This window comes from Echiichthys vipera (assembly GCF_963691815.1).
Source record: "Echiichthys vipera genome assembly, chromosome: 20".
Classification (NCBI taxonomy): Eukaryota; Metazoa; Chordata; class Actinopteri; order Perciformes; family Trachinidae; genus Echiichthys; species Echiichthys vipera.
In genome coordinates, this window is record NC_139845.1 from 6,685,731 (window position 1) to 6,701,036 (window position 15,306).

At 41.4% G+C, this 15,306-nt stretch overlaps 2 protein-coding genes across 2 annotated transcripts in view; one reads left to right on the plus strand and one right to left on the minus strand.

The window, feature by feature from the left end:
- The window catches only part of sema3c (sema domain, immunoglobulin domain (Ig), short basic domain, secreted, (semaphorin) 3C), a 43,391-nt gene extending 39,640 nt beyond the window's left edge, over positions 1-3,751 (plus strand). The window contains exon 18 of the mRNA XM_083935203.1: positions 325-3,751. Within this exon, the coding sequence (XP_083791329.1) occupies positions 325-744 (420 nt within the window). The 3' untranslated portion in view covers positions 745-3,751. The remainder of the gene's footprint in view (positions 1-324) is intronic.
- Positions 3,752-5,562: 1,811 nt separating this feature from the next.
- Positions 5,563-11,898, minus strand: cd36 (CD36 molecule (CD36 blood group); the record flags this gene model as incomplete). The annotated part of the gene is made up of 12 exons (XM_083934892.1): positions 5,563-5,739; positions 5,842-5,896; positions 6,555-6,628; positions 6,720-6,838; positions 6,936-7,123; positions 8,213-8,282; positions 8,409-8,458; positions 9,145-9,236; positions 9,356-9,511; positions 10,951-11,095; positions 11,269-11,429; positions 11,776-11,898. The coding sequence occupies 12 exons, from the start codon at positions 11,896-11,898 to the stop codon at positions 5,563-5,565; spliced, it is 1,410 nt and encodes a 469-aa protein (XP_083791018.1).
- Positions 11,899-15,306: the final 3,408 nt, after the last annotated feature.

Here is a 15,306-nt window from a genome sequence, read left to right on the forward strand (position 1 = left end):
TGAACATTTTGATTCATTCTGCAGTGGTAAAAAATAATAACATTTGCGTAATTAATGGTATCAAGTGAAAAATTGCTGCAACAACTTACGACACACAACAGAGCATGAGAAAGGCCATCATACACTGCAAAGATCAAAGCATAAGGACTAATAATAAGTGACCCCTTTAATCTGCATTTTGTATTTATTCAAAATTTTCCTTTGATCACCTATATGTACTGTATAGTTACTGCATAAATAGATTCGGATACTTTACAGTTCTCTGCTACAGGCCATGTAGATGGGGTTATGATTCATGACACAACCTAATTGTGCCAACCACAGGTGAAGCTGAGCGAGCGCGTCGTCTCCACGGAGCACGGCCTCCTCATCCGCTCCGTCCAGCTGTCTGACCAGGGCCTTTACTACTGCCTGACCACCGAGAACAGCTTCAAACGCACCGTCGCCAAGATCCGCCTGCGAGTGCTGAGCGAGGCCATGGTGAGCGTGCTGACGGACAAGCAGCAGTCGCCGTGGGCCTGGGCCAGCTCGTTGCACCCCAAGGCCCTGTTGGAAGCCTTCAGTCCAGCAGAGAGCCTGGCGGTACAACAGTATTGCAAAGAAAGGAAGCAGCTCCAGAACCTCCAGCAGAGGCAGCAGTCCCCTCAGCCACCTGGACCTCTCAGGGGGGACCTGGCCAAACTGAAGCCCCTGCTGGACCGGAGGAAGAGCCGCAACCGACGCAATCACCTCCCGGAGGTCTGACACAGGAGGGTGCAGAAACTGACAAGAACTCCTTCTTCTGTTTCTATACCCAGACCCTCATTTTCCAACTCTCATCTCAAACTGCAGAGCTGCACTGCGGATGTACAGTAAAACGAAGAGGTGGGTTTGGGGAGTCGTTATTGGGCAAAATCTCTTTTTCTTGCATGAGGTACTGTGACCAGATGGCTGTGACATACACGAATACACACGCACAGGCACCCACGAGCCATTCATTTGCTGCCGCTGTCACAAAACAGACTGTGGCCCTGTTATGAGTGCCGCAAATAAACCGTGGTCTAAGCTGAAATTGGTTATTATAATACACACCTTGAGGCGCAGCTATGATCAATGATCTTATCATATTTTAGATATTAGAGGGGAAATTGGACCGGTGTGATATTAGCTCACAGTGGATTTGTCCTTTGTTGACAAAAAAGAAGAGGTAAAAATCAAGGTCATGATAGTAAATAGAGGAGATTGAAAAAGGACAACAGGAGAAACAGATGCATGCTTGAGAGTGAGCGCCCTCAAAGTACATATAATATTAGTATTTTATTAGATACCACTCATATTTCTATATTTACTTTAAACTAACAAAAGTGTCTCTCCTAGGAGGAATGAATAAAATGGCTTTGTGACTGCACATAGGATAATAAAAAAGTCAATTTGTTTTTTTCTAATGGGTTGACTGCCTCACTCGCTGTCTACAGTGGCACTGTTTGTGCAAAGCCAAAGATGGCAAGTGGTCCAAATTAAAAAGTGTTATCATACAGCGCACTGAGTTGAAAAGGGAATTAGTTCAAAGGCCAAACTTAAAGGGATAGTTCTGATTCTTTTTGAAGTGTGGTTGTATGAGATATCATCCATAGTCAGTGTGTTACCTACAGCAGATGGAGGTCGACACACCCCCAGTTTGGAGAAGCAGGCAGGAGGACAAGCATGGAAGCTAAGAAATGTACTGCTGTGGAAGGGGGCAGCAGATAAAAGTATTTAAGTCACCAAAAATGAACTTGTACAGTATATTAGGAATATTTTCACCACTTTACCTTGCCGTCAGACAGCCTGTTCAAGTTTACACAGGGGGAACTGAAGCCGTTCTGTGCTCCCGTCAAAGCCACCAGACTCCATTGACAAAAATAGGAATTTTACTTCACAGAACAAAGGAGTAGCTGGTCTACCGCTGCCTCAGTCTGGTAGTTGGATTTTAGTTTTAATAGTTTACAACAGTGGTTCTCATCCTTTTTTGACCAAAGGCCCCCTGACCTTACCTTGATCCACTGGCACTTTTCTCATCTACCTGTTACTGTTCATCGTTGTTGTGGAAGCGGCTTGTCGCAGGTCCGAAGGTGCACTTGAATGCAGCGTGAAGTCCCGTCAGCGCACTACGATTTGTTGTTTGTTGACATGGAGAAACATGTATGTGTATACACGGAGAAGGCAAACATGTTTCCACTCTGGTGACTTTAGGGAAGCAGGAGGATTTAAAAGTTCTGTTGTTTCTCTGTCATCTCTGATTACGGGCGGTGGCCATGATGTCTGAAAAAGCGCAGCTTAAGGCTAATGGTAAGCTCAAGCTTCTCGCTACCACTGTTAAGTGTGTATCGTGTGTTTTTGGCGTTCTTCCTCCGCAGCTTGTTTCTGCCTTGCAAGTTTTGCAAATTCCAAACTTTCCGTCTTCTTCTTTTACGCTGTAGAAATCCCACACTAGAAGACACGCTGACCGTGACCATAGACCTGGACTGATGCTGCAGGTCTGCTCCAAAATAAAAGTCAACTCACGTTTGGCCAGTTAAAAACGTTTTTTTTCCGATGAGATGTTTATCGGCGTTACTGTAGAGATCATGACGATAGCGGATGCAGCGTGGGTCAGGGCGTGTGCAGGACCGTACTGCGCTGTTTGACCACTGTTACACTGTTAGCATAGATAGACAGGAAAATGTAGCTGAGACAGTAGAGGGGTTAGAAACACATTAATGAAAATAGGCTGTTTATTTCAGGTAGCCTATTTGTGCACCAAAAAGATTTGAAAACATTGAAAGTTTAAAAAGTAAAAAGAAAAAAAATCTGTTCCCAGTGCTCCTAGGTTGTACGAAGAAACCCTGGTTTACAAGAACGCGCAGAGCATAGAAGAGCTTCAGTTCCCCCCACGTAAAGCGAAACAGGGGAAAATACTCTAAATATAGCGTACACTCACGGTTACTTCATTTTAGGTGGCTAAAATAAATTTAACAGTAGTTCTCCTGCTTGCCTCTCCACACTGGGGGTGTGCCGACCGCCATCGGTAACACACTGGCTATTAATAATTACCTCATACACCCTCACCTCAAAAAAATCCACATCCAGCGCTGGTGTTACCCAAACAGAAATCATAAAATCATCTGACATGATCTCTCCTGTATTTATTCCTATTACTCAGACGTACATAAGAGAATCTGCCTCACTCTAATTCAGCTGCATAATGTATCATACGTCTCTTATTTCTAGCACAGAAGCATGTTTATGGAAATGCATCATCAACGTAGAAGTATTTGAATCCTTGTTCGGATTACATTTGAGTAGATAACGCCCATTTTAGTTTTACAGCATAGTTTACATCATGAGGTAGATGCTGAAACGCGACGATATCCTGCTTTGGATCCACATTTTCCACAGAAATAGTAATTCATTGACATGTGAATAGACTTCAGAAGTGTAGTTCATGTAGATAGAGATTATTTGTTGCTTGTGTACAGAGTATATTTTTGTTTCATCCTTTTAATTTAATGTCGTGCAGACTGTTGTGAACATGTGTATATAATTTCAAACTATTTCACCAGCTATGACTGTATCTGCACATTGCAGAGACATACAGTGTTATTTTCATTTTGAGAAAAAGACTTTCTGGTTGTACCTTCCCCCCAAACAGATCTCTGCTCTGCGTTTAATAAAGCTGTGCGACCCGCATCATGTCATGTAATTTCAGTGTTATGAAACATGTATTTCTATTTATTAATGTCATGATAGCCTGAATAAATATGTTCAAATGAATCTCAGTTTTACAGAAAAAGCATGCATTTTATTGTCAGAAATGTCTTTTTTATAGTGTAATATCTCAATATGTCCAATATACCGTCAGATATCTCTAATATCTCAAACTTTATCTTTCTGTAAGTGTTTAATTCATCATCTTTCTGTCTACTTATTATATTCCATGGTGGGGCGTATAATGCTATGATGGATTAGTATATTGCCTTAAAGGAACAGTAAAACTTGTAACACAATGAGATTGATTTGGGGGAATTACACTTATTTGCAGCCTGTATTCAGAAACTGTGACTTTAAACGAGTATTCAGGCTTTCCTGTACGGTTATGATGTCACAACTATAGTATATATAGGTAGAAAGTGCTGCTACAGTACTGTTACAGTCATTGCCTGGTTGCATGGATGGTGCAGAGATGATGAGAGTGCAGAAGCAGAGGACCTGGAAACACTGACCAATCAGAGCACACTGGGATTTTTTGGGAGGGGGTCTTAAAGAGACAGAGGCTAAAACTGAGCATTTCAGACAGAGGGTGAATGCTTGTGTAATCAGACAGACAGTGTGAGAAAAATAAGGTTCATTCATTCATTCATCTTCAACCGCTTATCCCGGAGTCGGGGTCGCGGGGGTGCTGGAGCCGATCCCAGCTGACATTGGGCGTGAGGCGGGGTCCACCCTGGACAGGACGCCAGTCTATCACAGGTCACATAGAGACGTACAGAGACAGACAACCATTCACACCTACGGGCAATTTTAGAGATACAATTAACCTAACACGTGCATGTCTTTGGATTATGGGAGGAAACCGGAGAACCCGGAGGAAACCCACGCAGACACGGGGAGAACATGCAAACTCCACACAGAAGGGCCCAGGCCGGGATGCGAACCTGTAACCTTCTTGGTTACAGCACAAAATACAAGTATGAACCCTAAAAATGAGCGCGATATGGGACCTGTAAAAGATCCTCAAGGTTGTTGGGAAGAGGTGTCTGTTTGAATCCCAAATGAAACCTATATGTGTGTCATGTTAGAGTCAGACAGCGCAATCAAAGACGCCCAGGAGGCTGCAGAGAGTCATTTACAACCCATTAAACCAGAGAGGCCTCCTGCTGGGCAGAAATACTGCTTTCTCACCAAATAAACCCTAGTACCATTCAAAACCACTGTATAATCATCCCCGAGCCCATTTTTATTACCGCTGTTGATTTATGGGCCACTTAAGGTAAAGCGGAAACCAAGTCATTTTGCTTCAGCGTGCACAATGCGGAGGTTTGTTCCAGCAGCGGGACAGTCTCTTCTGTATTTGGGGCTGAGGGGGATGTAGACCAATTTTGAAATTTTGAGTGTTGAAAAAAACAATTTAAGGAAATAGATCACTTAATCAGAAACTCCTTTACAGCTTTTATTCATTTGGTCAGCAAAGAATATGAACATCTGCGCAAGATTAGATCCATGTACATTTCTTTTATAGGTCTTTATATGTCAAACTAACCCATTTCTCCTCTGTTCGGATTAAAAACCTGACAGTTAAGAGGAGTCTCCATCTGCTCTCCATCTGAAGATCCCTGATTGAATTGACGTTACAGTGTTTGCAATTGAAATCATACTCGGCGAATCTCTTGAGCTTTAAAAAATCACAGTATTCTCCCTCTGGTATCAAAGGAAGTATGACATAAAAAATAACACGGAAATTACAAAAAAGTGCAAGTCTATATCAAAAGGTTCGATGTCCCATAGCAGCTTAAATGCACTGTGCTCCGCAAACTCCCACACAACACACACCACTGCATTGCTTCTTCACGCCAGCCTGCTTTGGTTATCTCTCCCCCTCACAACGCAGAAGGAGATGAGACACACGAGGAATGTGGCCACACCTGTGCCCAGCAGCACATTCTGTATCGTCTCCAACATCGTGATTCGGGAGATGAGCTCCTTCTTAAATCTGTCTGCAGTTTCGTCATCCAACGCAGCCGTCTGGTTACATGAATGGAGACGGAGATAGAGAGAGCGGCTCATTATCATGCATCCCAGGCTTACAGACTCTACATTTTGTGACTGCGGGCTGTTTTATCTTACCTCATTCATCCAAACAACAGGGAATATGGTATAATCCTTGACTTTCTTGAGGACCCTGTAGGGAAAGAGATCATTACTTGGTATTCACTGCATGATGTCTCAAACCTTTTTTTGTTTTGTTTTTGACAGTGACAGTGACAGAGACTCAGACAGGAAATGCAGCTGAAGAGAGATAGGTGACGTGCTTGTGGTAAGCATCCCAACCACATTCACTTTCTTTTCGAGAGAAGTTGGATACCATTTTCATGTCTATATGATCAATTTAAAGCCACACCCAGCAGCTGGTTAGCCCAGAGGTTATAAAAAGGTGTTCAGGATATAACCCCGTTAAACTACAACTTTTAATTTTTAAACTTTAAGGTCCCATATTGTAAAAAATGTGATTTCTGCTGCATTTTTAATAAAGCAGGTCGAGGTGCAATATAAATACTGTGAAAGTATCAAAACGCTCAATCCGCAGCGAAATGCTCAGAAATGGTGCCTTTAAACAAGCCATCAGGACGTCTGTACGGTTGTGATGTCAGAACTATACTATATACAGGAAGGAAGTGCTCCTTCAGTGTCATGACAGTGCAGAGATGACGAGAGCGTGGATTAAGAAGACACAGAAACGCTGACCGATCCGAGCATGCTCTCAATCTTCTCATCTAAACTCTGGTCAAGAAAGCAAAGAACAGCATTTCCCAAAACCAAAAAGGTGAAGCAAAACTTACGTGATGACTTTCGATGGTCCGTACATCATATTCACTTGAATTCTCTTGGCAAACCTCAAGGTGAACCCAGTTATCTGATGGAAAAATACCACAAAAATAAATTTCACCTTGAGTCGCTGCCCGTAAAAGTCAAAAATCACAAAGATAGAAGACAAACGCTCTTACAGGTTCCACATCCAGGAAGGTGGCATGGTGCACCTCGCTGGGATTGAGGCCCACAATGTCCTTTTGTAGAGACGCACTGCCATGGAGGAAGTGGGGCAGAGAGATGTAGACAGGTGTTCCTGTTCAGGTGGCAAGGAAACAAACATGATGCAAAATGCAAAGCTGCTCAACGGAATGATAACTTGTTGTGCTCAGCGAAACCAAATGCAAACTAACCTTCTTTACAGGAGCTGATGTCCAGTACTCCAGCCAAGGTGCAGTTCTTGGTGACCTTTGGGTCTCCGCAGAAACATTGGTTGTCTGGGTTTTCTGTAGGGGAGGCCAGGGTGTTTTGCAGGAGGCTGTAGCGGTACACTTCAATCCCTTTCAGGTCCAAGCTCTCTATAAAGCTAGCTGATACAGACCTGAAGACAATAAAAAATCACAGAGTTCAAAAGTCTACCAGGCTGTGCCTCCCCTGTCATCATGAGAGGAACAATAAACAAAATAATAAAATAACAAGTATTAATATTTGTCCTCTGGAATATGATTTTGGTGTGGTTCTTAATGTATTTTGACCGTTTTTATAGTAAAAATGGCAGAAAATCCTGTATTTCCTGCTTAAATAAGCGGAGTCTCTTCGGAGTCGAGAGGTGAGGCACAGACAGCCGAGCCTCCCTCCAGATTGCGCAATCATTCACAAACTGTATTGAGCGCGTGCCCTCTGCGCGTGCTTGTTCCCATTTCTGTGTATGTTTCCAATATGATGGTTGAGGACACTTTCATGTAATAAAAGTATACGTCTTCTTTTCCATAGTGTTCAGTAATGTATTTTACGTATGTGTGTAATATTTACATCTTATTGATGAGACATAAATCCTCAGGGGAAATGCTGCCTTAAGGCAGACAGTACCTCTGCCTCAAGGAAGGCGGGGATAGTGAGCAGCCTGTCAACAGCCAGGTCACAGTGAACTCTGACCCATGTCCAAGTAAACAGAAGAAGTGTGCTGTGCAACACTGTAGAGTTTAGCGACAGGCTGTCATTTCTTCCCCTGAAAATGGAGGATTTGATTTCTAAACTAAGACATTTTTCAAAGCTGGACTTTCAGTCAGTAAAGGTAAGATATACCGCAATATACCGTGGCACTGGTGTTTTAAAATGGTTTTCAGTATCCTATTCGCTCCTATTCGCTCCTATTCTCTCATCCTATCCTATTGGCATCCTACTGTATGTTTGTAAATCTGACTTGTGAGTCAGTGCCTCCCCAACCCCAACCCTCACTGCACGTCACTGGTACCCAGTAATCTATTGTGCAGCTTAGTACAGACTCCAGTCCATGACCATGGATTTGGCATTGGAAAGCTCTGACCTCTAGTGGTTACTGAGAGGAAAGTCCAAATGGTTAAAGTCCTCAAATTAAGACTTAAAATCTCCCGTCGATGACACTTACTAACAGCACAGCGGGACTTCATCAAATGAAATCGCTCCTATACAAAATAAAACTCTTCATCACCTGCAGATGTCTGATGAGAAGAAATAGAGAGGCTTCTTCTTGTCCACAAAGGGAGGGAATGAGGAAGCATCTTGAGAGAGAGAGAGAGAGAGAGAGAGAGAGGGAGGGGTGGGGGAATTAGGTCAGAAAGATGACTCGTCTGCATTTGGAGCTGCGTTGAAAGGCAAGTCAAAAAACATTACTGCACGAGCCACACCTGTCCCGTTGATCATGTCACAGTACTTGTTGTCCCAGAAACGTAAGTTCCTGTTGGACAAAATTCAATTTGTCAGACAAACTATTTGATTTCACATCCTTGAAATATTACAGTTTTCAAAAAAAGACGAAAAAAAAGGTGAACTCTCACATGTGAGACTCTGTACAACTCGATTCAGCTGATTTTGCTTTAAAAAATCTTAAAATATCACATTTAAAAAATAAAAAAAACTCAATTGTCACTTGTCAAAAATCCGTAGAACCCGATTAAGAGATAAAGGCCTCAAATCTAGTCTCGATATCTAGTTTACTACACTCCACTGTGCCACTACACTCCACTGTGCCATACTGTCACTTAGTTCTGTAGGAAATGCTGCTACATTTTTTAACATTTTTAACACTTTTTAACATTTTTAACACTTATAACTTATCGCTCCTTCTCACTTATCTAGTTTGTACTTATTTTATTTCAATCTGCTGCTAAACTGAACAGTGCGTATTGTTGTATATTGTATAAACCTACGCTTAACCACGACGTCTGTTGCACTCTGTCACACTTGGTTCATTGCTTGATTTATCTGATGTTAGCTTTATTTTGATTTGATTTATGTTTATGCTTATTGTTACTCTGATACTTTTCCGCCTTTGTATTGAAACTGTTGCACAATAATTTCCCTCGGGATAAATAAAGCTTCTTGAATCTTGAATCTTGAATCTTTATTCATAATCAGACTCACCTCTCTCCTTGCCACCTGTCAATTATTCCCACTTTTGAGATGTCCTCCTTTCCAGAGAAGACATTGTAGCTTTCAGGGTCTGTATCATTGTACTAGGAAAAACACATTTAATAAATTAATAAAATCACATCACAGCTGAATGTGTTACTGGGTAGATATTTTCTCTTCTATTTTCATTACATGTACATATAACACTATAATATTTGCTTACACCTGCAAATAGGCCCACAGGTACTTTCGAGAGGGCGTCTGTGTAACCCCACAGCATTTCCTTGACTGTACGGTTCTGGAACAGGGAGGAGTTGCTTGCCTTTATCCGCCCCTCCAGAATAAAGTGTAACACTTTTGGTACCAGTGAATAAGCTCCCTGGAGGGAAAAAAATCAGAAACATTAATCTTTATATTTGGATAAAGGATCAAAAATGGTGTTAATTAAATAAGGTGATGGGTGTAAAACTGCTGTGCATGCAACTGCTGTGGTTGCGACAGGAGATAAGCCAGAAAATAACCTTCTTTTATGATACTGTGATACTGTATACTTACTTACAAGCAGATGTTAAATGACTCATGATCATCGTTTGAGCCTTATCACTGTTTGTAACCATAAACAAAGACTGCAGTTGTAAAACATTAAATTCACAGTTTTTCCTCATTTCCCGACTCAAACACAGCAGCAACTTGCACCGATGTTAATGTATATCAAACCTGACTTCTAGTTTACTTTTTCATTACCAAAAAGTTTCCAATACTTGCTCAGATTCACACTCTTTTTACTTTTTTGCTAACTTTCACAGTTCCCACCTCCATTGTAAAGATTTGGACCGACAACATCTATTGAGGCAATAATCAGCATCTGAAGCATTTTGGCATTTTGGCATTTTGGCAATTAGGGTGACCAGATAAGAATGGTGAAAATCAGGGGAGGGGGAGTTGGGGGTTGGCTTGGCCTGCAGTACATTGCATTCAGTGTCAACAAACAGTATCAGTGGAACATGTGAAAGTCAATATTCAACACTAAAATGTATTATTTTTGTCAACTTCTTTGCAGAACGTTTTGTTTGGTCTTTTTTAAACTTTGTGTTGTCAAAGTAAACAGAAATTAGCCTGCTGCATTAGCTTTCATAACTTCCAAGGTGACTTGCCAGCTAACCAAGCTAGCTGTGTATTTATGGAAAACATGCTTGAAGTCGTCAATGTAAACACAGAAGTTAGCCTGCTGCATTAGCTATTGTACTATACTATTTCTATTATTCTACTATTTTAAATTGCCAGCTAACCAAGCTAGGTGCCCGTTCATCTACGCACACAGATTTGTTACATGCTGTGGGTCACCTTGACAATAAAATACCGTATTTTCTCTTTAAATTAAATTAAATTAAATTTTGATAGTTTGGCTAACGTTAGGAGAAGGGTTTTATGGGAAATCATGTGTGTAGTATATTTTTCAAAGTTAAGTATCAAAGAAGTATTTGCGTTCAAATAGATTTACAATATTGTCTCAACACTGTTTTAGTAGCCTAGCCTACCTATCCCCTGACCACTGGGCTGTCCTGACCCCAACTATGCGAGGTCAATGCCTAACCTCAACCATCTTAGCACCTGCGTAAAACTAATTGGGTTTCCAGTAGGCCTACGGATTTGGCAGCAACAACTACTGAAATGAATGATTGCAGACCAGAGCAACCCACCACAGGGCAGCACAGCTTGTTTTGGCACAGTTTGTCCTGGACTTGGAACAAAGGAACTATTAACAGTAGAGCTGAGTCAAGCTAGGAATCACCACAGAGTGAGGTGACACTCACTTACAGCCACAGCCAGGTTGAGGGAGGTGACTTTGTCTTCCTCTGATCCCACTGACATGGATGGCTCAAAGATGGCGCCCAGAGGCAGCTCGAAGGAGACGGTTTGATTGGGGTTAAATGTGATGTTCACTTTGGGAAGATATCTTGTCCTGAAGGGGGAGACGGTCTTACTTAGACATTCACTTTTGTTAGATGACAGGAGATTATTGTATACATGTGTTAGATATGTGATGAAGGGCTAATTTAGGAAATTACTTTTGTTTTCCTGTTGTAAATGCCTTTCATCAAAATGTTTTAAAAAAGGTTAATAAATCGTCCTTACCTGTATGTGTAAGGTCCTTTTTCCACTACCACTGGACTGGCTCCATTCTGCAAAACCTCCTGGGCGTTTTGCACGTCAAAGAACCAGAACTGTCTGTACACTTTTCCCCCTGTAGACACCCAGTTGTCATAAGCTGTCGTTCCAGGCTCAATGACGGCTTCCTAAACCCCCGAAGACACACAGACAGTCTATTTATAACATACCTCAAGACTGCCAGCAGGCCAGCTGCCCTGCTGATACATGAAAAGGGTGGATGCTCTGTTAAAAAAAAGTCAAAACCGCGTATTTTTTTCTCTATATTGTCTAATAAAATCCCAAATCTTTTGATGGATATAAATAAGGCACACTTGGCTTTCTGCACAGCTTCTTATCTACCATTTCAAGCGGCTTTCCAAAACATGCCTCTTCTCACTCGTTTCTCCTGATTCACCTTGATCTCGGCATACACACGTTCACACATTCTGTCACTCCCTGTTCTCCAACCCAGGGTGAAACTGAGCACCATACCTTCTCCACTGTTCCCTCAATGACGCTGTTCCCCAGTGGAATAAGGATGCCTCCCAGGATGGCTACCACCGCCCCAAACACAGCTCCGGCTAACAGCCCGCACCTTCTGTTACAGCAGCCCATGGTGGTGTGCTTTTCCCTCCGTCAGTCCGTCTGTCTGCCTTGCAGCCTGTTCTCCTTCTGTCTCTGTGTTTGTGGTTTGTGCTAGTATGTGCAGCTTGTCTGAGTTTGTGTCCCGGCAGCAGCAGCAGTGACACAGACAGGCTGTACCATCAGAGGAGCTGATAGAGCAGCAGAGGCCAGGTAAAGGTACATACACCTCTGGTAACCGCCCAGGGACCTCCTATCAATTAAGTTGTATAACGACAAGAAAGAACCAAGGTTCAGCCGAGAGTTGTCTACCCAGGTATCAGTAAGGACAATCTGACCAGACGATTAGAGCAAGAAAAGGCTGACGAGTTGGTGCACTCTTTGGTAGTGTGTATAACATATAACAAAGCTAATTTCTGATCCTAGAGCCATGCTATTTTTGTTTTGTTTCATCCACTTTGTTATATTCTAACACATAGACGGAGTAAGATGAAGTCTAAACTTGCATTCCAAGTCATAGCCTTGCATTCCCATTCAAGAGGATTTATCAGGATGTGAGATATCAGCTCTAGATATCCAAGATGACAACCTTTAGAGAGATTTCATTCTCATTCTTGTCTTTGCTGCTCTGTTTCTTATCTGTTCTCCTCTAACTATTTGTCTCTTGGCTCATCTCCAGTTTCTGCTCCAAGCTTACAAGAGATAGAAAAGTAAAAACATAGAAATGATTGAGTACATCCTCATTGTGCGGAGAGATGTAAAAAGAATTATTAGTTTAGTTTATCTGTATTTGTGACCGTGTCGTTTCATGAGAAACATTGGCTCTTTATCTCTCTTACAGCCATTATGCCATGCTTATCTTCATTCATTATTAATGATATCATTCGACGAGGCTTTTGCAACATAATCAGCAACAATGAAGCATTAGTTGTGCACATGGTGACTGATGGATACAATCCAAAGACTGGTGACTGGTGGGTTATTGTGGCAATGATGTTGGCACACATGCTTGAAAAAATGGCACTCAATCAAGTACTTAATCAATGTATTCAATCAATCAATCAATCACTTTATTTTTCACATGAAATCAGACATGGTGATGTGATGTGGACACAATGATGTGGACACCAAGGTACTTAAATCTGCATATCCACCCTCTCCACCTATGACCCATTAATATTAAGGGGGGCGTACATCCTTCCATGCTTCTTCAGGCCAACCGCAGTTGTGACTTAATGATGCCACATGCGTGTGTATACAGGGAGTATAGTAGGGGCACCAAAACGCAGCCTTGGGGTCCTCCGGTGTTTAGGATGAGGGTAGACAAGGTGTGTCTGCCCAATCCTCACCACCTGAACCACCTCACCTCCAGCACAATAGTGTTAGGGGACAGCCTCATTTAGTTTCTTTGGTTCAAGCTCCAAAACACTTGATCCTTCCCATAATGCAATGGAATAATGCCATTTCCTTAGGGCCTCACTCCCTGGTAAATGCACATAACTGTTTATAAAAATCATTGATTATATATTTCAAGTCTCAAGACCCTTATGACCTCACTATGACAATATCCCCAGGTTATATTCTCCAATTTGACAAAGCTCCTCCAAAGCGACAGAAGTTATTAAACAATTGCTTTATAGGCTGTGTTCACTCGCTGTGACGAGTAAGTGTTTCCGTAACATCCAAATTATGGGATGCTCTGCCTGAAACCTTACACTCTGCAGATTTTGAGGATTCTTTTAAAGGTCAGATAAAGACATATCTGCTTAGACCTGTATGCACCAGGTCAACTAGACGCCTAGATCTTATGAATTCAAAATTTTACTTACTTACTTGCTTGCTTACTAAAATTGGTGGACTGCCTCTTTAAACTGCACGCTTTGACACAGTGCAGTGGGTTGAGCATACAGTATTTCCAGCCCATATTCACTTCTCTGCAGCACTGTGAAGTTACATATCATCACCACTGGAGAGCAGCACCAGCATTTCCTCACTACCCACAGCATGTTTAGTACAGAAGGCCTGCCTGTCCATTTGTCAACCCACTGAGTCTGTGCCAAAGACCTGCTTGTCTATTAAAACAAACAGCCTTGTCAAAACAGTTTGAATCTCACCTGACTGACTTTATTGTTGATCTTACAAGCATAACTTCAACATTTGGATTGTATTTCAGTTTGAGTGGACATAGACTAAACCCATAGACTTTCCGCTTCTCCGCCAGCTGCCGTAATGTTTTTATAATTTGTTTATCATATATTGTAATACATAATGAGTCTACTTTTGTTTTGCTTTACAGCCATCTAAAACTAACCCTCCTGTTGATTGCCATTCTTTGGAAACACTGATGTTTAATTTAGGGAATAAAAACGTTTTATTCTCTGCTCCTACGGGTTAAATGTGTGTTTAACAAACCAGTTTTTAATTCTTTGTGTGGAAAGATTGTTGTGTTCATAAAGACAGTATGCCATTTTTTTTTATTAAGTCATAGGATTGAGTATATAAACAGTAACTTTACAGTAGATAACCATCTAGATATTTCCTGGTTTCCTCTTATGTAAAGATTTGCACACATACCCTGACAAAAAATGAAAATACATTTGTAAATAGAATCTAAAAGCTCCTAATTTAAGCAGAGGCATACATAGGCATTGATCTTTTATAACTAGCAACCATGTCCTAGTTGTTTTCTTGTGTATGACATAACCTTGTTTTGCCTAAGGGATACACCCTCTGGCTGTTGTTATCTCAAACCTGGAGAGAGGCCTGGACGACAATGAGGGAAACCTCCGGCCAGCATAGGATTAAAATGGAAAGGTCACACCACAAATTTGCATGCAGTCCGTAAAAGCCATGCTCTAAATGAAAATTGCATGGAAAGGCAGGGTTGTTCACACCCCATGGATGTGTGTGGAATATGTTGACGTGGACAGCACCAACCTTTAGACTGATTGTTTACTACTAGACTTTTTCTGAAAGGCTAAATTGTTTAAACCACAAACAATGATCATGTAATGCTGCATTGGTACAAGATGGTACTTGAAATACCACGATTAAAAGTCTGTATCCCATTTAAATACATGTTGGAAATGTAGGTTACACAGTTACAGTTCAGCCTAAACAGGTAATGTGATCAGAGAAGGGTTAGTATAACCCTGTGTGTAATACTAGGAATAAATACTGTAGAATATACTTTAATATATCTCTATCTCTCACTAATTGATACTAACAATATAAATAATAATTATCTTTACTGTATATAACATTTTTAAGTACAACACGTAGCTTTTAAAGAGAAAATTAAGAGTTTTTACTGTATGGGTATTAGTGAGTAAAGCTACATGTGCAGGTTTAAAATGCGTTCTGTTGTCAACACGTTTCCGGTTTGGGCGTCTATCTCCAAAATAAAAGCATTATAATATAATATTTTGGTTGTTTTAAGTG